Below are 22,104 nucleotides of genomic sequence, written 5' to 3'. Positions count from 1 at the left end.
CTTTGGTTTCTCATTTCGTTTTTTTTTTTTTTTTGGTACCGGGGATCGAACTTGGGACCTTGCGCTTGTGAGGCAGGCGCCGGAACCACTGAGCTAAATCCCCGGCCCTGTACTTTGGTTTCTAATATCCAATCCCTGTGTATTTTGTGTGACTCTGTGATTTATTTTATTTTTGAAGGCTTTGCATCCAGTCAGTGCTCTCCATTAGTAAGAAACCATTGGCCAAACTTGATTAAATGTATTAATTAAAAGGACAGCTGTTGTGTAGGTTCAGTTCAGTTTAGCAGATGTTATATAGTGCCAAAGCCCCCCGTTATCCCCTTGTTTTGAGCACAGGGACATTTGACCTTCTTTTAAATTTTTTATTTCATTACATACTTGGCTTGAATGTTCTCTGCTCACAGTCACGAAAAATAATTCCAAAGATTTGACTCTTGACCACTTCATAATGAATATTATTATTAAAATAATCATCTCCAAATAAAATAATAGTGGCTAAAACGGTACAAAGTATGAGGTAAAATTGAATATTAACTAAAAATTAAGGGAAGAGCTATTTTTATAGTAAAACATATTTAACAAGTACATACCTATCACATGGTCTCTTAAAAAACTGATGCGAGAGAAATAATGATCTCAAAGAAAATCATTTACAAAGAAGAGGTTATTTCTAAATTGACTTGGGAAAAAACTTTCATTAGTGAATACTATCTTTGCTATAAAATTTGCATGGAAAAGAATGAACCCTAATGGAAAAAATAGTACAGGAGAATGCAAAAAAGAAAATAGTTACAGCAAATTGAGAAAGAGATTGTTTGATTAATAGAATTTATGCTGAAAATTTTTTTGGACAAAATCTGGCTACATTTGTTAGAATTCTGATTAAAACCTAAGCAACAAGCCTAAACATCCTGGATCCAAATGGAAATACCAAGTTGGTGGAGTCAGAATGTCCAAGGGTGTCTGCTCCTCTGCCTGCCCGAGTGACAGCAGTTGGGAAGGGTTGAAAGCTCTGCTCTCTGTTCAGGGTCTCTTGCCAACGTATCAACTTGGAGACGCTGGCTCAGGCTGCATTCGCTGAATAAAATCCTAGGGAAACACAGTACACAGAATAGGCAAATGGACCTTTCGGCCAGTGGAGGAAATTTGCTGTCTCAAGAATGCCAAGCCTATTCACCACTCGGCGACACTTCCTGAGTGCCTGCTCACTGGAAAGCAGACACAGTTTTGCCTTGGGGGAGCGTCAGGCCAATCTGACAGCCATGCACACGTAGAGTTACCAAGGGCTGCATCCCACCTGAAAGTAAAAGTAGCAGGAGCAGAGGCCTCTCAGAAGTGGTGCCCAGGCTGCCCCATGTCCTGCTGAAAGCCTGCGTGTGACACCCGCGGACATCTGACTTCACCGGTTTTAAGCACGGCAGGGTGCAGTGGAATACCGATGAGGATGCATTGATGCTGCGATGCAATTTCTCAGGGACAGTAGGTGCTTTCCCTTCGAGCAGCAGGATGCTATCGTGGTTAACTGCATTAGCCGGGGTGCCTGAGTTTAAATCCTAGCTTTGACACTTAGTATCCGGGCCTCAGTTTCCCCTTCTGTAAGATGGGGATGATGACATCTGCTTGGGGATCGACTAAGTCAGTTAAAATGTGCCGAGTATTTAGGGTGATGCTCACGTACTGAGTGTCACATACGCACTGGTGCTACATGTCAGATATTGCCCAGGTTTCACCATAGCTCCTGTAGACAGAAAATTGAAATATTTTTATCTCGAGTGCAAAAATGCTGGTACCTTTCCCTTTCCCAAACACATCTTTACCTAAATTAGGAAGCAAAGCATAGAAAAGCAGATACGGGATCAGGTTACTTCTCGGGTGCTGCTGGGCCATTTGAACAAGGACCATACTGGTCCCGTCAGAGTGGGTCCTACAGTGGGAAGGACGTAGAGGTCGCCCTCTGAGTGTCCAAGTGGACTGAGGCGGCCCCCGTAGTCTGAGTAGAGGTGAGGCTGCCTGGCTGGACTGTCAGCGTGCTGCCTTTGTTTTTGGTGTTGCATGAGCAGCTATGAGTTAGAAGATGTGATTTAGAGCCATGGGTTGCAGTAGAGTTGGAAGAAGCAGCGTCATTCTCTGTTTCTCTGTCTCTCTTATACTCACTGTTTATATTTTTAGAAAAAGTATAAGGATGAAGCAGAGAAAATGCTTTCTAACTATTCCACTGTGGCAGATACTCCTGAAATTCAGAGAATCAAGACAACTCAACAAAACATTAGTGCGGTGAGTAGCCAGGGGAGAGTATCCTTCATGGGAAATGAGGAAAATATTTTGGGTGTTTAAAGTTTTGCAGTGTTTTCTTATGTACATAATGAGATATGCTGGGGACAGGACCCAAGTCTAAACACGAATTTCATTTGTGTTTCATATACACATTATATGCTTGAACTGAAAGTAATTTTGTGCAGTATTTTTGGTATGCCTGTTTATTGACTGAGACCCATTCCATGGAGTTAGTTACGGAATTTTCCATGTGTGGTGGCTGAGAGACACACATAAAATTTTGAATTTGTTTTTGAAAACAAAAAGCATTCAGAGTTTGGATTTTTGAATAGGGATGCTTGACAAGTGTTTTTTTTTGTTGTTATTATTGTTACCTCCTTGAAGTTTTATGTTTTGTAAGGAGTGGCTCCCCCCATTATCTGACTTTTTACTGTAGTGTTTGAATTTTTTTGCCAAATGTATTACCTTTATTTCTTCAAAACAATAAAAGTTCCAAATATTCTCTTAAGTTATAATTTGTCATGATTGTTTGGAATTACAAATTTGAATTTTACATTAGATTCAAGTGACAATTATTTACCGAATTTTAAAGTTTAACTCATGGAAAAAGTCCTCACCTTCTACACAGATTTTACTTTGAACATGAAAGTAGTCATATGAAATGATTTTCTTCCTGTTCTTTGTGTGTTTGTGTGGATAATATGTCTACAGATTTACGAGTTCATAGCTAAGTCCTAAACTTTCATATCTTTAATTTGAAGGGTAGGAATCGGATCCACATTGTTAAAGAAGAGATTGATTGGCCTTTGTTTAATGGATGCATAAATTTGAATTCTGTTTTAGAATTATGAAAACTGACCATAAGTCCGTATCATAATGTAGCATTGACTCAATCATTGACTAGTGAAGCAGGTGTCTAATTAAAAATGTAAACTCTAGTAGGTTGAGGCTGTGGGAGTATTTTCTTCTTCCTAATTCATTGGCGAGCTCCAGCTCTCAGGTATGCTGGTCAGGCACCTCTTGGGCCTCCACACAGAGGGCCAGGCTGTCCCAAGAAATGGAAAATTCTCTCTGAAAGGTTGGAAGAAGAGGCCGTTTTGGCTCTTGACCCCTGCGATTCTATAGTATTCCAGATTTTAGCTTGCCGAGGAAAACATTTCTGTCCCACTGCCGCTGGGGCCCACTGGATCACCAGACATCAGGAGGTGAACTCATTTTGTCCTCATGTGCTTTTTCTCAGCATCACTTTTCTTGTAGAGTGCTTTTGATTTTTGTTTTGTTTTGTGTTTGGAAGGGGTAGAGGATGTTGGTAGGGATGGAAAGATGGGGAAGGGGAGTAAATGAATAAGTGAAGTTGGAGGAAAATAAACTTTGAATTAATGTTGATATTGCCAGTAAAGTTAATATTTTCTTAGGAGAGAACAAGGCATCTTTGCTTTTAGAAAAATAGCAGTTGCTGAGGATTTCATACTATTTTCAAATTAAATGCTTGTTTCTTTTTTAAAAAATTAATTTATTGGTACATTTTAGGTGTACAATATAATGACATTCATCATTGGAAATTTGCACCTTTACATAGTCTCTCTTGGTTCTTATTTTTCACCCTTGCCCAGCCCTCCCTTCAACCCCTCCATTCCTCCCTGTTTACAAAGTCTTTGGTGCCATTTTTGCTCATATTAATCCCATTCCCTTCTTTCCTTCCCCCTACCCCTCCCAGTTCCCTTCCCCTTCGCACCTTTTCTTCCTGTTTCCATCATCGATCATACCTTTTAGTCCTTATTACACTTTCAAATGCTTGCTTCTTAATGGGCTGTTGTAATATGCTCTGATTTTTCTCCATGCATGTGACATGTATCTGTATTTGATGGGTGAGACTCTAGTTTGCCAATTTATATTCTAAAAGCAAATAATCTACAGTTTGCTAAGGTGTCGATCAAGACTCAGAGCAGGGTTACTTGTATGTATGTTTTTGGGATATGAAACCAAAGTTAGACATTTATTGTCATAATGAACTATTTCATTGATTTGCATAATGTTGGTAGTCATAAATAGGAGCAGTATGCACATTACTGTAAAACCTGAGAAATGGCATTTTATGACTGTCGGATCTAGGCCTTGAAATCTAAGAAGCTTATAGTTCTTTTCCTTCTCTTCTAATAAAGGTATTTTATAAGAAGGAAGTAGGAGCTGGGACAGCAATAAAAGAGACTCCGGAGATTGAACGAGTGAAGAAAAATCAGCAAAATATTAGTTCAGTAAGTTCTCCATAGCATTAATTAGCCTTTCCCTAAGCAAACAGAAACTCAGGAAATGTTCTTAGCTCTTTGCTCAGCAGGCTACTTTTTCTTTTATTCTTCAATTTACTGAAATATGATTTCATCAAATATCAAAGGTCTAACTTTCAGAATGGAAACTATAGCCTTGTTCCTCACGAACCTGAAGCAGCATTTCATTTTGATATATCAGAGTATAGAAGATGTAGGTCATCCGAATGAAATCTAGGGTTACATTTCATCTTTTTGAACACAATTTCAACTGTATTAAGTTTTGCAGAAAAAGGATACCTTTAGTGCCTCTCCACAGCTTGGAGAAAACTTTACCCTGGCAGAATGATTAAATCCCCCAGGACATTTATTTGGTGGCTTAAAGGAAAGTTATAGATTTAAAAAATATATAGTACCAATTCATTTTTACCCTATGTCAGTTACATTTCTGAGCTTCCTTTTACAAATATTTCTGCTTATGTTTCTGGTTTTCATCGTTTTTTGTCTACTTCTCTCACTAATAAAAAAAACCACATGCTTTTACTAGAAATTATAAAATAACTTACCCTCCAGTTACTTTTGAACTGAGGGAAGTGTAGGAGAGGGAGTTAATGTTATAAGTAAAAATTCCTTTGGTTCAAGGCTTGACACTGTTACCTTTACCAATAGCTGTTCTTACATGTGTATTTAGAATCGTTTCTTGTTGAGGAAATTAAAATGATTCTTTCCTTAAACCCTCTTTCCTGACTTACCGCGTCACCGTCACCTTGGAGACAGTACTTTCTAGAACTTTGCTTTAGGCGATGCTAGTAGAACTGCCTAGGTGCCACTCCTCTGAGGGTAACCCTGACCCTTAAGTCGCATCTTGGGAGAAAGAGTGCGTGCCTGCATTTATGGCGAGTGTAGGTGGGGCAAGGTGATGCTATAGTAAAACACTTTAAAGTGAAACTGTAAGAATTCTGTTTCCTTCACTTCCAAGTGATAATGTCTGAAATGTACCTGTCAGCGTTCTCAGATATAAATGTTCTGCAGTGTGGAGTCCTAGAGCCTACAGTCAAATGACTGGGCCATCTTGATTGGTTTAGGGTCCTATTGAAAATGAAAATATCCATCTTTAATGGTGCTGAGCTTCCCACCGGAGGAGAATCACACAAAGCAGCACAGAATATCATTGCTTCTCCCAGCATCCCACAGCCTCTTCTAGCAAACAGTAAATGCATGGTTCTGTATCTCTGAGGTTGGGCCATAAAGGCCTGTTTAGTATTCAAATGGAAAGTTGCCCTTTTGAAGATTAGGCAGATCTGTCAAACCAAGAAGTGATTCCCTAACGTTTAAACATCTCGACATTTTCCACATCTGAGAACTAGCCTTTTTGCTATTAGCTCTCTCTGCTAAGAACTGATTTGGAGTTTTATTTAGAAGTGCCCTGTCTCCGTTTCAGTTTAACTATTTTGGATGTGGACTAGTACAGTACTAGCAGTGTTACTTGTATTAAACCCTCAGATCCTGAGGCGTAGTTGATATCTGAGATGTTGAGGCTCTGGGACTTTATGACAATCAGTGTAGATGTCAGCTTTACTCATTTTAAACATTTTCCAATGATTTCTAAAACACATTTTATGGAGGTTTAAGTCTTTGCTAAATTTCAGCAAGTCTAGTATGCGTCCTTTTCTTCTCCAAGCCCCGGTCTTCTGTGAGTTTTAGATGTGTGAACAAACACCCTGAAGTGGTGACCTCGTTAATCATGTGGAAAGGGCAGACAGCTGCATCTTGTCTCGTCCTGTGTGTCAGCGTGTACTGGCGTCACCAGCGGTCTGGTTGATGTTCCTCTAAACAGATTGGAAGGGAGATTGGGATGAAGTGGTTGCCAGGCCCCAGCAGGGCTCTACATAGCAGGGCTGAGGGGTAGAAGACATTCCTGACTCTCTGGCAGGGCTTTTCCTGGGGGGTCAGGATATGCTGGACTGCTTTCAGTACCTTTCCCCCAACTCCATTTTTCTCTTCTTTATTTGTGCTCACTCCATTGTCTCCCCTTACTATAGATTATTTGTATGCTCTTGGATAAACACCATTCCCAAGATTCTATGGGCTGCTTCAGTTTGACTTTTGCCTTATACTCATGGTAAATCATAATTAACGTATTAATAGAAAATGCTTTTCAGATAGGAAAGAAGCCATCACTTTATTTAAGATAATTTCCAAGGTTTCTGGTGCATTTGCTTAATGATAAAATTTATGTTCATAATAAGCAGCATTTGCTTATTTTAATTAAAGAACTCTTCTAGTTATGGATAGGTGAATAGATATGAATTTATTTGTACTTGAGGATAAAGAAATCCTGAAAGCGTCAGATAAAATAAAAAAATTGTGTTCCCACTGAAGGAAAAGCAATGTTAACATTTAAAAATTTTCATTACACAATAGTTACTAATAAAGAAATTCTTAACTACTTTAAAGATGTGGGTAGACTACAGTCAACATTTTATTTTTATAAATTATTCAAGTGAAATACAAAGAAGAGATTAAACATGCAACAGCCATTTCTAATCCTTCAGAGCTAATGAGAATTAAAGAAAACCTGAGGAATGTGAGTAATGTGGTCATTTTTCCTTGAGTATTTCTTCTATTTTATTGAATACCAGTATGTAAAGAGGACATGACACCTGCCCAGGTAAAATCCCATGACAATGAAGACCCCTGCAAGGCTTGTCCTTAACAGTGGAGCGGGCACTTGCTGTTGACTGTCTAGTCTATTCTTGTTCTTGGAAGAATTAAGAAATGTAGGGCTCAGGCCTGTGAGTGTTCTCAAGGCCTTGAGGAGAAACAGACATGGAATGCATAACAGTTAAGCATTGTTTAAGCGCCACCATGATAGTCAGCATTACCGGGTACTTACTGTGCTTTTTGAATACAGTACTTTTTAAAGTGCTTTTCAAGTGTTGTACTTGGTTACACACACTTTTTTAGTCACGAGTAATAGTCCCTGTTGCAAAGTGGTTTAAAGGCAGAGGATGGCTGTGTTGGGGAAAGAGGAGGAGAAGTGGAGAAGGGGCAGCCCCGGCCGTTAGATCTTGAGGGATTCATAATGGTTTGGGGTGGATTTTGTGGGAAGAACTCTCCTGGCAGAGCAAACTGAGTATGTGCAGGACCCAAGCCTGCTCAGAGGAGAAGACTTATATGAGACAGTGACAAGAGATGACAGTGCATGGAGAGGTGACACAGTTCAGAAAGATGCAGTGCGGAGTCTCTCAGGGTCACCACTGCGACATTCAGAAGATGTGGCCCTGCCAGTGCTCAGCCCCTGACTTAGTGACCATGCTGTTTTAATGTGTGTCTTCTATAAGAAGAGTTAATAGGCTTCAATGAGGGTAGAAATTTACACTCCACTAAAATAACTGTATCTGAAAATAATAGTTTATTTAATGAAAAAGCAGTGCTAAATAACAGCGCGTCTGGTATGGCAAATGGAAATCGGTGTGCCAGTGGCAGAAACTCGGGAAGTTTAGATAACATGGAGTGGTGGAAAGCAGTGTACACCCTCAGCTCTTGGTTGCTTTGGTCTCCAGACCTTACTTCGTAACCACCAACCTCTGGAAACCTTGAGTCCTCATCTATGAACCAGGGGTTAGAGTGTGAAAGAGCCATTTCCTGTAAGCATGTGGGGGTCTGTGAATGCAGGATTGCATGAAGTGAAGATTCTGTCTTTCAAATCGATGGCCCCAGGATTATATCCCCACTGGCTACAAGAGTTTCTCCATGTCAATAATGCCATTCAAGATTTCTCCTCTGAGAACTGGAGAAATCCTTGCATCTTGCTACCAGTAGAGATTAAACTGAAATTTCCCTCACTTTAACTCAGGGAGGCCACCAGTAAATAATACAGTTTGAAGAATAACCATGAAAGGTTAATTTAAACATTTGACAAGGACAGGCTGAGTCATTGGTGTCACCAAGAAGATGAAATCTATTAGCCATCCATTCTCCATTGTTAAATCCTAATGGAGATTCACTGATGAATGCTCTGTGGCCCTGTGACATTTCTTTCCATCTGTTCCCATGAATCGGTACATATTTATTTCCCTTAATCCAACCTGTCCCCCGTCTTGTCCCCCAGCTCCAGTATAAAGAACAAAGCTATAAGGCCACACCGGTAAGCGTGACCCCAGAGATAGAGAGAGTGAGGAGGAACCAGGAGCAGCTCAGTGTGGCAAGTAGTTCGTTTTCTTTGATATTTTATCTGACATTGTGTATTTTTATTTTTTAAAAAATGCTTTATGCTAAGCTTTAAACCCTCCAGACATCTGGATCCTCCTTTACACATTCACTCATTGAAAGGCAAGACCTGTGACTCTCACACCAGCCCAGAAAGTCTGGGACAGTGGTCACTATAATTTAGCAACCAGAAGTTCTCCTGTAAGTACCCAAATGTGTCAGGCATTGTCCAGATCATTGGGACAAAAAGCTGGATAAGATCCATCCTGTCCTCACAAACCTTATGGTTTATTGGCGAACCTCTAAAACTATGTTCAGATAAGGACCTGGAGAGAGAAGTCTCTTACCCATTGAAGCAGAAGAAAATATTGATGGGGAATAGGGCAAGAGAAGCCTGGGCTTGATTGGCATTTGAAGACACAGCATCAGGACTAGGAACCTTGGAAATGAAATGGAAAACGTTAATCATTCAATGATCTGTTGCAGTGCTGGTTAATAGTTATGTGCAGCTCTGTCAGGGGCTGGGCCCTGCGTTCATGTTTTATGTGAATCCAGAAGTTCAGCTCTATTCCTCTCTCATGGGTAAATGTGGGAAACTGAGTCAGAGCACATGCCAGGGATCCACAGCTGGTAAGGGGCGCCCTGTGATTTGAACCCAGGCCTCCTGGAATCCTGAAATTTTTTCATGCTGCTCCCAGATAGTTATTTTTCTCATTTTGTGACCCTTTTATGGAGCTTGAAAAAAATGACCCTTTTCTTCCAAAGCAGATAATTTTGAAAGACTTTAAAATTTAAGAGCAAATTCCTCCAGGTAGAGGAGAAAATCAAGCCCCACATTGTTTATCCCTCCTCTATTCCTGGAAGGTGGAAGCTCCAGGGTCAGAGGGGAGTAAAAGACCCTCCCAGGCTGCCATGTGGATTTCATTTTAGTTTTATCATCATGAATTTGTTCTGCTGTTTATTTTCAGCATACTCCCTTGGATTTCTGTTGTTGTTATTTATGTAATTTGCAATTAGTTTGAACATTGAACAACATAGTGTTTACCGAAGACTCTTTTTAAACAGCACAACCAAGAGCATTTGTTAAATCAGAATAATCAAAATCTAGGTGTCCATACCAATAGGAAGATTAATGTAGAGCTATTGTGATAAAATGTGTGCAAAAATATGGGGTGAACTCTGAGACTCACCCTTTGTGGTATTCTTTACACAGAGTCTGTTCTGCTATCTATTAAAATTCTTTTTATTCTCCATAGGTCAAATACAAAGAAGAGATTAAACAGGCAACTCCCATTTCTGATCCACCAGAGCTGAAGAGAGTGAAAGAAAACCAGAAGAATATCAGCAATGTGTGATCATCTTAGTAACTTTTTCCGATGATAGCAAATGTAGAGTCAATATGTAGAAGCAGGGTTGTTGTACAATATTGTCCCAAGTTTGAGTCCATATTTCTGACCTCACTTGACTAACAATGGATTTGGAAGGTTCTGGGGTCTTGGGTGTTTCTGAGTCCCCAGCACCACACCATGGGGATTGTGTTCCCTCCAGGTTGTTGTGTGTCTTCCTCATCTTGTCTTCATGCTGGTAACTGCTTGGTACCCCAGTGGGAAGCTTCTGGGATGGTGGCCTTACAACCACGCTTTCCTGCTCCCCGTTCCAGAGTAGGAAAGCTCCTGTGTTCTTGTTCTCCAGTCTCTCCCAGCCCCACCTGCCAACCTCAGGGATTATTACTGTATTTCTGGGCAGTGTTGGGGAGAACCGCTAAGTATATGTGGTTGAACACCTCGTGTGAAACAGGGCCAATTTAGGGATACGGCAAGAGGTTGTCAGTTTCTCCTATGACACTGACTCGTGGCCTGCTCTAATTCCCTTTTGTTTATGTAATCCATGCATGCAGCTCTCTGAGACTTCTTTTTGGAAGTCATGAACATGCAGGTTGGGTTCTTTGGAAGAGGAAATTTGGGAATGTATTACTTTCAAAGAAATCTCTTATTATTCAAACCCTTCAAGTCATTTGACCAGTTTATGAACAACTATATTTTGGAGGAGTAGATGTTCATCTTTCCCCAGTGGATCTAAAGTCATGCTCAGGATGACTGTTACTCTCAGAAACGAACATGCTCATTGAAAGGAGTACACCCTTATATGTGAGAGCATCCCCAGAGATTCTGACAAAGATGCTGTTCTAGGATGCAGTGAAGTAGATGCTTTAAGATGCAAGCGCTTTAAATATGATCAGACCTCCAAGAATATCCTCTTTTTGAAATAGTTTCCCTTCCTTGTCTCTTTAAGAATAAATACTGTGCTTGCTTTGGCACCACATATACTAAAAATAAATACCATGAGACTCTTGTTTAGTTGAACTGATTCATAGTTCTCTACCTTTTGTTTTCTGAAATGATAGGTTTATTACAAAGATCAGCTGGGAAGAGCTACAGCTTTGAGTATAACTCCCGAAATGGAAAGAGTGAAGAAGAATCAAGAAAATATTAGCTCGGCAAGTGGTTTTACTTATTTTAGACAATCACAAAGGATGTCTTTATAATTTACCTACAGTCCCTTTTCTTCTTTGTGAGAATGAACTTGTGATATTTCCAATTAAGTACATGTGTTGTTTCAGATGACTTCCAAAAGCCACCACTGTATAAATTTATGTTATTCTGCAACCCTTCAGAAGTATTTCCAGATGTGACTGGCAAATTTAAAGTTTATTTAAATAATGATTTGTGTTGCTTTAGCCAGTATCTTTGAAAATGATAAAGTCTTTTTGGTATGTAAGTTAAATAATTGTCATTTTACTCATGTGTTTCATTGAACATGGCTTGTGAAAGACTCCTTGCAAAAGAAAGTAGGAAACGAGTCATTTCTCCAAAGTAAGGAGTTAGAGGGGTAAAAATAGGTAATATAGCTTTGAGTTCCTCATGAAAGTTATTCGTGGTGCACATCTTCTTTAGATAATATGCTTTTTCTCAGTGAATATTCAGTTTTCTGATGATGTTCTGATCTTACACATAATTAGCTGCCTGAGAGGCAGTGTCTTAATGATCAGTGTCAAGAACATAGGCTCTGTTTCTGGCACTCCTGGGATCGGTGTTTCAGGTGCATAGTTTTCAGCTCTCTCATGGCATTTCTGTCTGGAGATACCGGGTGTATTCAGCATAAAGTACCTCTAAGCTTTGGTTGCTTAGAAGGAAAATTGGATTTATTCCTCATTGTTTCTCATTCTCTAAGGAGGGAAAAATAAAGAAAGAAGGTGGTATGCACCTTTCAACATTGTTGAAGAAGAAAATGGGGAAATTTAGAAATAGAAAATAAACTCAGATTCTATTTAATTCTGGACACTCCCTCTTTAAATATGAGAACCAGTTTTACTGACGGCGCTGCTAGTGACTGTCAGTTGCACACATTTCTTTTCAGTTGCTAAAGAAGTTTAAGACATGTCCACAATAAACTTTAAGGGAGATGTACAATTGTAGGTTGGTGTTCTAGAACAAAATGTAATTCACTGAAAAGTTACCTGGAAAATGACTGGAAAAACTTACCTGGAAAATATTGTATAAGTTTCACTCATTTGGAAAACTTTTAAGTCATATAATTTTTATTATACTTATCCTATTACAATTGTGTCTACTTTTTATTTTGCAGGTAAAATATACCCAGGACCATAAACAGATGAAAGGTAGACCAAATCTGATTTTAGATACACCTAGTCTGAGACATGTTAAAGAAGCACAAAATCATATTTCAATGGTAGGGTACAACCACATCTTTCTTTTCATGACTTAAACATACTAAGGAATGACAAGACCCAGTATATCGACGGCTTTAGTTCACTATTAACCTGGACAACTAACAAAGCACGGAATCTTGAATGAGCCTTTTGTTTTGTTTTGTTTTGTTTTGTTTGGGGAGGGTACTTTCTAATCACATTGAAATGTAATGAAGCTGTTAACACTAATAAAATAATTTTTCTCTGTGACTTTTTTGGTGTGTTTTTATTTCTAATGTGGTTACTATAAATGCATTTTGTGAAGACATTTGAGTAGACCTTTTTCCAATTAATTTTAAGACAGAGTTTGGTGTATTTGCATGTTTTAAAAATATGAAAAATACATTTAAAAATTTTAAAACTACTTTCACGAGATCTAATTTACCTATCATAAATCTAACCATTTAAAGTATTTAGTTCAATGTAAAGGAATAATATAATTTACAAAATGCTACAACTATTGCTCTGATCCAGTTTTAAGCCATGAGAAAATGTGTGTTTCACAATATCTATAGATGTTTTGTAGTTGTATACTAAACCTGTAATATCATTACCTATACCTCCCAGTCTAATTTTAAGTAAGTTGCCTTGAATAATTGTGGATAAATGCTTATTATATTATTTCATATTAAAGATTAACAAGAAGTTAATTTGTAGTTGAATTAGCATATTCTAGGAATGAAGATTTTAAGCTATTTATCTTTTACAGCTTCTCACTGATACACAAGTTTATATATAATTTAAAAGAAATACCAGAATGATTACAAGCATGGTGAAACTGTCAGCACTTGATCTAACGTTCTTTTGGGATAACTGGAAAAGATACATATATGCAGAAAGTAATCTAGATGCACCTGTCATTTTATCCAAATTGTGTGAGACAAGTAAAAACCGGGAAATTTCAGTTTGAATTGATATTGTTTTTTTCTTCTCCAGGTAAAATATCATGAGGATTTTGAGAAGACGAAGGGGAGAGGGTTTACTCCTGTTGTGGACGACCCTGTGACAGAGCGCGTGAGGAGGAATACCCAGGTTGTCAGTGATGCTGCCTACAAAGGGGTCCAGCCTCACGTGGTGGAGATGGACAGGAGACCTGGGATCATTGTTGGTAAGCAGGGGTCCTCCTCGGCAGGCAGATGTGGCCAGCAGGATGTGCTTGCTCTTACACTAGGTCATCTGAGTCCTCATCTGATGTTTGGTGTGTGCTTAGTTCCAAATGGATGGCAGGTAAGTGTTATTTTGGTACCATGTTGGTGACATTCATGGCATTCACCAGTTGTCATCAAAGCTTTCTATTCTTGGAAGTTCTCTGTGCTTAACAGCTTTCAAGTCTTAAGAATTTATCTACTTGTTAAAGAAGCAGTGCAGAGCTGGGTGATCACAGCAGTGGAACAATTATTTTGTTTTTCTTTAGGTTGTTTTCTTAGTTAAGATGTTATACCATAGACATCATTGCATGGGTGACAGAAATAATCATGGCACATTTAGGTCCTTTTACCATGAGCAGTCATGCCAGAGAGATTCTGATGGCATACCAGAAAATGAACCACTTAGGTGTTTTAAATATTATTTCTGAGCTGGAAAATTGAGAGGCATCTGAAAGTCTCATAATTTAGATAGCAGCCTTCCCTTCCTGCTGCTCTCTGTTCCTTATAATCTATCAGGGAAAACCTAGGAGGATGCTGTTGACTGTGACCGAGAGATTTGCAAAGATCAGACTCAAGTATACAGTAGGGGAAGGAAGGAAAAATACTGATTTCTCAGTAACATCAGCAACGCTTGACTATTGCCTCTTTTAGAGCAGTTAGTCCTAGAATGTTTATAGCCACTCCAACTGTGTAGCTCAAAGAATATTTGCAATAACCCTGGTATACAGCTCTCATTAAACTCAGGGTTAGATTTTCTTCATCTTCAAGAGATGCATTGGGTGGGGAGGAAGGCATATATTTGACAGGGTCATATCTTAGTGCAAAACAAGAATACTAATGTCAGAGCACTAAGTGACTTCAATGATTGCCAGAGTGACTCTGAAAGTATTTTACAAGGAAAGAATCCAAATATACTTGTAGGCAATTGATGGCTTTGCTCATCTCCCCAAATTGATTACTTAAAAGGATCACATTCTATTGGATGTGTGAATTGTCCCATTTTCATTCAAAGCCACAAAGAAGTGGAGAGCTTCATTGCTGGGAGCTAAGGTGTCAGTGGGAAGAGTACAAAGGTCTAATTCATCTCACCAGGGTGAGAGTTTACCCAGGAACAAGGGTCAGGGACCAGCCCTGATGGTGAGACCATTGCTGAAGACCACGGAACTCTCTAGATTCAGTACCTATCACCTTTGAGATTACTGTTTTTCAAAGTATAACCAGCTTTCTTTGGAGACTTAAGGTACAGAATGAAACACATTCAACAAACATTAAACTCTCCAACTAACCAGCTTTGGTACCAGGTATGGAAATGTAAACTTAGAGATTTTCTAAGCAATGTAGGCTAAGACAAATTGTTCTGCTTTGTTTTCATTGGAGGTGCTGCTACTTACAAGTCAGGTAACCTTGGGTAACTTTGGCCAAACTATTGAATCTCATTGTGTCCCACTTTCCTTATCCATAAAATAGGGATAATAATAGTACCTACTTTAATATGTATGAAGCTTAAATGAATTAGATTGCAACTGGCATATAATAAACGCTGAATATTAATTAAAAACTGACAAGCAAATCTCCAGTTTCAGTTTACTAATGAATTATTTTCCCTCTCACCTCATTTCTGCCATTTGTCCTTAACTAGGTTCGTATTTTCCAGTTGTACAGCACTGTGTCACTCATTGTAGATTCTGATACCCATTAGTTGTGGTTACTGATAAATTCAGAAATTATCAAATCAGTCTATGTTGTCAGCTTTCTGTTGCTGTGACAAACTATCTCAAAAAATCACTTAAAAGGAGAAATGGATTATTTTGGCTCAAGGTTTCCGAGGTTTCAGTCCATGGTTAATTGACCCGGTTGCTTTGGGCCTGTGGCAGCATAAGACATCATGTGATAGAGGAAGACTGTTGGCTGCATGGCAGTTTGGAAGCAAAAACAGAAAGCAAGGAAAGGTCTGGGGCCCCAAAACCACTTCAAAGGCACATCCCCAGTGATCTAACTTCCTTCCACTAGGCTGCACTTCCTAAAGACTGCACTACCTCACAGTAGCTCCACAGGCTGGCCACCAAGCCTCTAGCCATGAGCCTTCAGGGGACATTTTGGGTCCAGATACCAGTAGCAATCTGATCACGGGCTGCAGCAGTGACCTAATCAGTAGCCCATTAAGAGCAGGAAGTTGCTCCTATTCTTCATTCCATCTCTCATCATTCCTTGCTGGATGCCTCACTATCAGCACTGTTTTGACAAGTGGGTCTTCTGTGGCTTCACTTGCTCACACACTCAGAATGAAACCTGGGTTTGCCATGTGCCAACATTTCCAATCTTTGTTCCTGATGTAGGTAGAGAAGTTGTTTTATTTGTTTTGTTTTAAACAACCATGTCTTGATCATTTTCTGTGAGTAACTCACATGGCTTTAGTCAGCAGCTTTTATCAGACTCTGCCTGCTTCAGTGGGTGGGGATCGAGAGTGAGTGTCAAAAGGGTGTCACAGGGTTGGGCATGTGGCACGCGTGATGAGTCGGGGGCCCCAGCAGAGCTTGGGATGGCAGCTCAAGGAACCCAGCAACTCAAATCTGATTCCCAAGTGTTCTTAGCAGGTGCACATGACAGCGAATATCCTTTTGTTCTCTTCTGAATTTCTCAGCATGGTGGATTTGCTTTTTGCATTTTTGCCTTTTGCTTGACTCTCTTTGGTACTGTTTTTTTAAAGCTCCGTCTTACTTGTTGATTTCTTCCTTTTGGTGAAAGACCTGAAAGTTTGGCGCACGGATCCTGGCTCCATCTTTGACATTGATCCCCTGGAAGACAATATTCAGTCTAGGAGTCTGCACATGCTCTCGGGTATCGCTTACATTTGGGTTCCCCTCCTCTGGTCCTAAAAGTGGAGCTACAGTGGAATACTGAAATGCATTGGGGCAATCATGTAATGTAAATTTTAAGATTGAGAATTAGGAAAACCAGAAAAGTACTCTGCCACTTTAAAATACTTTTTATTATTTATGAAAGCAAAAACTTACAAAAGAGTTCTATAATAAATCCTAGATTAGTTTGTCCCAGATTCATTTAAAAAGATGTGTTGAGCTTGCTTCCATTTGCTTTCTATTAGTGAATATGATTTTATAGGCTTTCTGGGGTTACAAATGCATTTATTTGGATTGCACAAAGGTTCTGGGACATAAAGGAGAGTTGTTTCATGAAACAGAATGTAACAATATTAGACTTAAAGAATGACATAGCAGTAGAAATGTTTTTTATACAGCATCATAAATGTCTTAAAATGAAATAAACTTAAGTATTCAAAATTATTTTGGAGTTTTTATTTAATGTAAAATGAACACTTTCTATAGGAAGCACATAGGACTTTTAACTGAACATGTATGTAAAGGCAAAAAATGAATCGTTTGGGTAAAGTGATAACGTGATTCACCATTTTGGGCGTTGAGACTATCTTTAGAAAATAAAGTCTGAAAAAGTATTGATAGTTATGTAGATCTTTTAAATGATATAAATACTCTATATAATATCACTAAATTCTTGTTATACCCTCTGATTTTACTCTGTATTTACTTGTTAATAAAACTGAATGCCCAAAGCAATGATTCTAATACTTTAGTTAATTTGATCCACATAGCCAAATTATATCATTTTCTAAAACTAAGAAAAGGCAACAAATACTGTGCACTTGACATTTGAAAGCAACTTTTAAATAGCCAGATGCTCTGTTTGTTAGAAATATATGAGTTTGCCAGTGTTTCCATGTGTTTTGCCAATTTCCTATCCCCTAAGCTCTCCTTTAAAATCTAGATTTGGAACAAGGTAACCTTTCAGTCACTCCCAAAAGCATGCTGAAGTTTGAGAGTAGGTGGCTAGAGCTCTATGATAGATTTGGAGATATTATTTAAGAAGGGAATGCTTTTCTTTCCTGATAAGCTCTTAAGTAATCCTGTTACTCTTCAAGTCACTTAGTCACCTGTCTGAATATCTTCCCTCCCATGTAGAAAAGGCGAGTCTCTATAGGAGACACGGGTCTCGATCTCACTCCAGCAGTACCTTTGGTACGGGTCTGGGAGACGACAAGTCAGAAATCTCCGAGCTTTACCGTAGCATTTCATGCTGCAGTGAGGTAACAAGACCGTCCGATGAAGAAGGTATCGAACTGTAGCCACTTACAACGGACATGAATTCACTTCTAAATGTGCCTGCCACGGGACTGTCTTTAACACATTTTTCACCTTTGCACCAACATTCACCCTGGATGTGTTTGAAAATTTAATGCTCAGTTTAAAATATGAAGAACTTCTTAAGCTACTAATGTGCATTTTTGCATGTTATTTTTTCCTGCAAGTGGATCTTTAATAATAAAAGTGAACTTGCTATGGGAACTGTTTTACAGTTGCATGAGATAGATCCACACAGTCACATGGAAACTTGAGTTCTGTGTAGTTTGTATCTGATTTCCATTAAGGGAAAATATCAATCTTATGGTAATATCTGAGTGGCTAAGAGGTTGTTATGACTTGGTGAGTGTTTAGACATTGATATAAATTGCAGTCAGACTTAGATCTTGCCACAAAGAAACTGAGTATGATACTTGTGATGTGAGATTTTTTTTAAAAATGGGAAATACTTATCATGGGTAATATTCTTCTTTCTGTTGTTTACCCACCCTTTTCTGCACCTTCACCTCTTTTCTGCACCCAAGCTTATGGATTAGTTCTAGAACTTTCAGTGAATTTCTGCAGGATGTTAAACTGAGCTGGTATTACGGTTGTAAGTCCACTGTGTGCACTGAGGGAGAGCAGCAGGACTGAAGGGCATAAGAACAGCAGGAATATGAATTTCCTTGTCAACCACAAAGGCCAGATTGCTGAAATTCCTAACGCTGGACACCTCAAGGTTGAGAAACTTAACAGTTGGGGACAAAAAGTAATGTTCCTTGAAGACTTGAGGAAACTATGGAAACTTGTAGTTATGTAACCATTTTCTGCATTCTTTGCAATGGCTTGCTAATAAGCGTAAAATCAGTTATCATCTGTGCAGTTTGAACTATGTGAATTTCTGCATGTTTTGAATTTGGACTGGCCTTGGTGTGTTAGAAGGTTTTTTTCTCTAATTCTAAAGAAATGGTTATAAACTAGTTTAACGTTAATGTAGATGAAACACACACAAGGAGACCTTCCCTTTCTGTGTCTGGTTATCTAATGAAGGGTTCAGTTAACTTCCTGATTTTTTTAAACTTGGGATTACTACTGATCTTTTTCTTTACAGTCCTTCCTGGTTCTGGAAGTGCAGAATAATCTTGATGCTTGGTGAGACAAATAAACCCAAAGCACTCATTTTGGTTAACCTTATTTAATATTACACAGTTGAGTCTGCCGCAGTAGATGTTTCTCCCACATGCTGAATGCCATAGAGTGGGGGTGGTGAACCTATGGCACGCATGCCACAGCGGGGATGCAGAGCCCTCTCTGTCGGCACAAACCAAGTCTCCCCAGCGTTGGCCCAGCAGCTGAGCATTGGATCAGTGCCTACAGGGGCAGCATTGGCACTTCGCCATAAATAAGTGGGTTTTGGGTTGCAGTTCGGGCACTTGGTCTCTAAAAGGTTCTCCATCGCCGCTGTGGAGTCTGCTCAGCCTTTTCCTTCACATCTGTACACAGCAGCACAGTGTTCGTTCATCCATTTACCAGACGTTTGTTGAGTGCTCTTTGTACACTGGCCAAGAGCTTGGATCTGCAATGCATATGGCAGCGAGCAAAGGAGAAATGCAGCTGCTGTGAGGGGCTCAGCATCTGGCGGGGTCTCTGACACTAAGCAGATGTTTACACAAGTACTATCCATTATGAGCAGCGTCAAATGATGGGAAAGGGGCTACAAGATGTGTAAAAGAGCAATTCTGTCTGGCTTTGATGTCAGGGAAGCCTTGTTTGGGGGGGCAATGTTTGAGCTAGGAGATTTAATGCTCCCAGGGGCTCAGGAGGAAGATGTTGCTGATAGAACAGGGCGTGGCAATGATGTGTCAGTAGGGCATTCGGATGGAGGTGGTAGGTAGGCAATCCTAGTGCTGAGGAGAGGCTGCGCTGCAGGTAGATTGGAAGTCACCTTCCAAGCATATGACCTTGGGAGAAGAATCCGGTGCCATCTCCTACAGATACCTTGCCTGCAACCCAGCCATGAAACCAGGTACCCTGTCTCACTGCCTGCTCTTCTCCAAGACTGTAAAACGCACTGCTGATTTTTTTTTTTTTTGAGACAGAGTCTTGCTATGTAGTTCAGGCTGCCTTTGAACTCACTGTGTAGCCCAGGCTGGCCTCCAACTCAGAGTGGTCCTCCTGCCTCAGCCTTCCAAGAGCTGGGATTACAGGTGTGTGCCACCACACCCAGCAGTTTTTATATCTTCTTCCTATTCTCTGACCACCATTCTTTTTTTAAAAAAAATTAAGTTCTATTTTTAGCAAGAGAACCCTATACTAAAGTGAATCTAATGAGAAAATGTCTCTATTAAAATATAAATAAAGGGCCAGGTATTTAGCTCAGTGGTTCTGCTGCCTGCCTTGCAAGCGCAAGGTTCTGAGTTCGATCCTCAGTATAAAAAAATTATATATATATATAAAATATTCTTGCATGTGTGTTAGAAATTGAGTAGCGTAAGTAAGAGGAACATTTTTAAAAATAGAAGAACTTCAGACTTCATGGAAGGTGGCGGGGGGCAGATTTTCAGCAGGCAGAGATGGCTCATGACTCAAAGAATGCTTTGCACAGCAAAGTTGACTTTTGGGAGGCATTTATAAGTTTCTATCACTCGCAGTCCCTTGTTACAAGGCCAAGACGCTCTGTCTTTAGTGACATTTCCTGGTTTTGAAAGTAGATACTGAAGTATGAAGTTAAGATGTGCCTGGAGCTCTTCTAACCTAAAAACAAACAGTGTCATCCTGGCAAGGTATCTGTGCTCCCTTGAGGAGACTTTAAGGTGCATGAAAATGTCCCCCTGATTTCATTCATTTTAAGTGCAGGAAGGTGTCCTCCAGTGACACCTTACGTCTGTATTCCGATGACTGGTGACATAACAAGCTCGATGCATTCATCTCCAGCTTCCTTGCCTAAATCTGGTGCTTCCCTGGGCTTCCCAGTTTATAAGTAGCACCTGCAGCCTCTAGGCACTGAAGCCAACCCCCTTAGAGCCGTGCTCAACGCTGGTCCTTTACTTATGCTGCACCTCCAATCTGTTCACAGACCTCTACCATGACAAAGATATCTAGAATCGGTTTCCTTGTGCCCATCTCTGCAGTCGCTCCCCGTGTATCAGCTTCTGCCATCTCACCTTGGCACCTCTCAGTCAGCTCCTAACTGGGCTCCTTTCTGCCCTGGCCACTCTGTGCCCAGACCCCTGGGCGATCTGTTGGCAGAATGATCCTTGGGGAGCTGTGGGGAGACTGAGGTCTCCCGCACCCCCTCTTAGTTCTAAGTGGGCAAATTGCCTCCAGCTGAGAACTCAACTAGTACAAGAGCTGATCAACAAGAGGAACACATAAAAGTTGTATTAATTTTACACATTCATGGAGATCTTTATAGGAGAAGAAAGTCTGAAGAAATGACCAAACATGATGCTTTTATCCCTTTTAGACAGAACAATACATTTGTAAATCGCTGATAGGACAAATGAAGATTTAGACTAAGGTAGTAAGGTCCAGGGTTGCTGCTGGGAGATGGAGATGGGGATGTGGAAACTAGTGGGGGGCCCCTTCGGACTTCGCCTATTCAGGCTCAGCCCCATCTGCAAGTCTCTGGTGATCAAGGCTATTTTCCAGCCTTGGAGTAGGAAGGACATTGCTCCCCAAAGCATCTTTAAAGGTTATGCAGGTAGGGAAGGTCAGGCCATGTGGGCCTTTCTAAAGTTACAGTGTCTCAGGTGACTTCAGGTGAAATAATCAGCAGACCAATTTGGCATATGTTGCCTTGAACGCCTTCACAACCCAAGTCAGATCACCTCACTCCTCTGCTGCCCTTTCCTTCTGAATATAACCCAAATCTCGCCACAGCCTGCACGGCCTTCATCTGGTCTTGGGCCCTGACTGCTGCTCAGCTCATTTCCCGGCATTCTCTGTGGCTCGCCCACTCCATCCAGTCTCCTCCCTTCATTCCCCCTTTCCAAGATGGCTCCTGCCCCTGTGGCCCTGGCTGTGGTACTCCTCTTCACCCTAAGTGTTTGTCTGCCCTGCGCCATCTTCTTCCTGTAGGAAGGAGGCTCTCTAACTAGCAGAGAGAAAATTGCACCCTCCTGCTACAGTCTGTCGCTCCCCAGAACCCAGTGCCACCTGAGATACTGTGTATGCATTTATCTGTGTGACCAGCTCTGCCCAATTAGGCCAGACCTTCAGCCTTGTCAGGTCATGGACTTTGGTACCTTTGTTTTCTGTTGTGTCTCTAGCTCTTGGAAAAA

The 22,104-nt window shown here is 40.2% G+C and overlaps 1 protein-coding gene across 11 annotated transcripts in view; it reads left to right on the top strand.

Moving 5' to 3' along the window:
- Nebl (nebulette) overlaps positions 1 to 22,104 on the top strand; it is a 114,327-nt gene that overhangs the window by 63,611 nt on the left and 28,612 nt on the right. For 7 of the 11 annotated variants that reach the window (XM_021240503.2, XM_087207101.1, XM_087207106.1 and 4 more), the window contains 9 exons: positions 2,170 to 2,274; positions 4,437 to 4,529; positions 8,653 to 8,745; positions 10,007 to 10,099; positions 11,155 to 11,247; positions 12,396 to 12,500; positions 13,456 to 13,627; positions 16,413 to 16,505; positions 17,663 to 17,812. In XM_021240503.2, the coding sequence (XP_021096162.2) occupies positions 2,170 to 2,274; positions 4,437 to 4,529; positions 8,653 to 8,745; positions 10,007 to 10,099; positions 11,155 to 11,247; positions 12,396 to 12,500; positions 13,456 to 13,627; positions 16,413 to 16,505; positions 17,663 to 17,812 (997 nt within the window). Of the gene's footprint in view, positions 1 to 2,169; positions 2,275 to 4,436; positions 4,534 to 7,042; positions 7,138 to 8,652; positions 8,746 to 10,006; positions 10,100 to 11,154; positions 11,248 to 12,395; positions 12,501 to 13,455; positions 13,628 to 16,412; positions 16,506 to 17,662; positions 17,813 to 22,104 lie in introns of all 11 variants that reach the window. The other 4 variants (XM_087207111.1, XM_087207104.1, XM_087207103.1 and 1 more) reach the window with 4 other exon arrangements.

Source organism: Heterocephalus glaber, unplaced genomic scaffold (genome assembly GCF_053883595.1).
Source record: "Heterocephalus glaber isolate CG9 unplaced genomic scaffold, H.glaber_assembly_v1.0 deba00000768, whole genome shotgun sequence".
NCBI classification, from domain to species: Eukaryota; Metazoa; Chordata; class Mammalia; order Rodentia; family Bathyergidae; genus Heterocephalus; species Heterocephalus glaber.
Note: the sequence above shows the minus strand (reverse complement) of the source record. Positions and strands in the feature narration are given on the sequence as shown.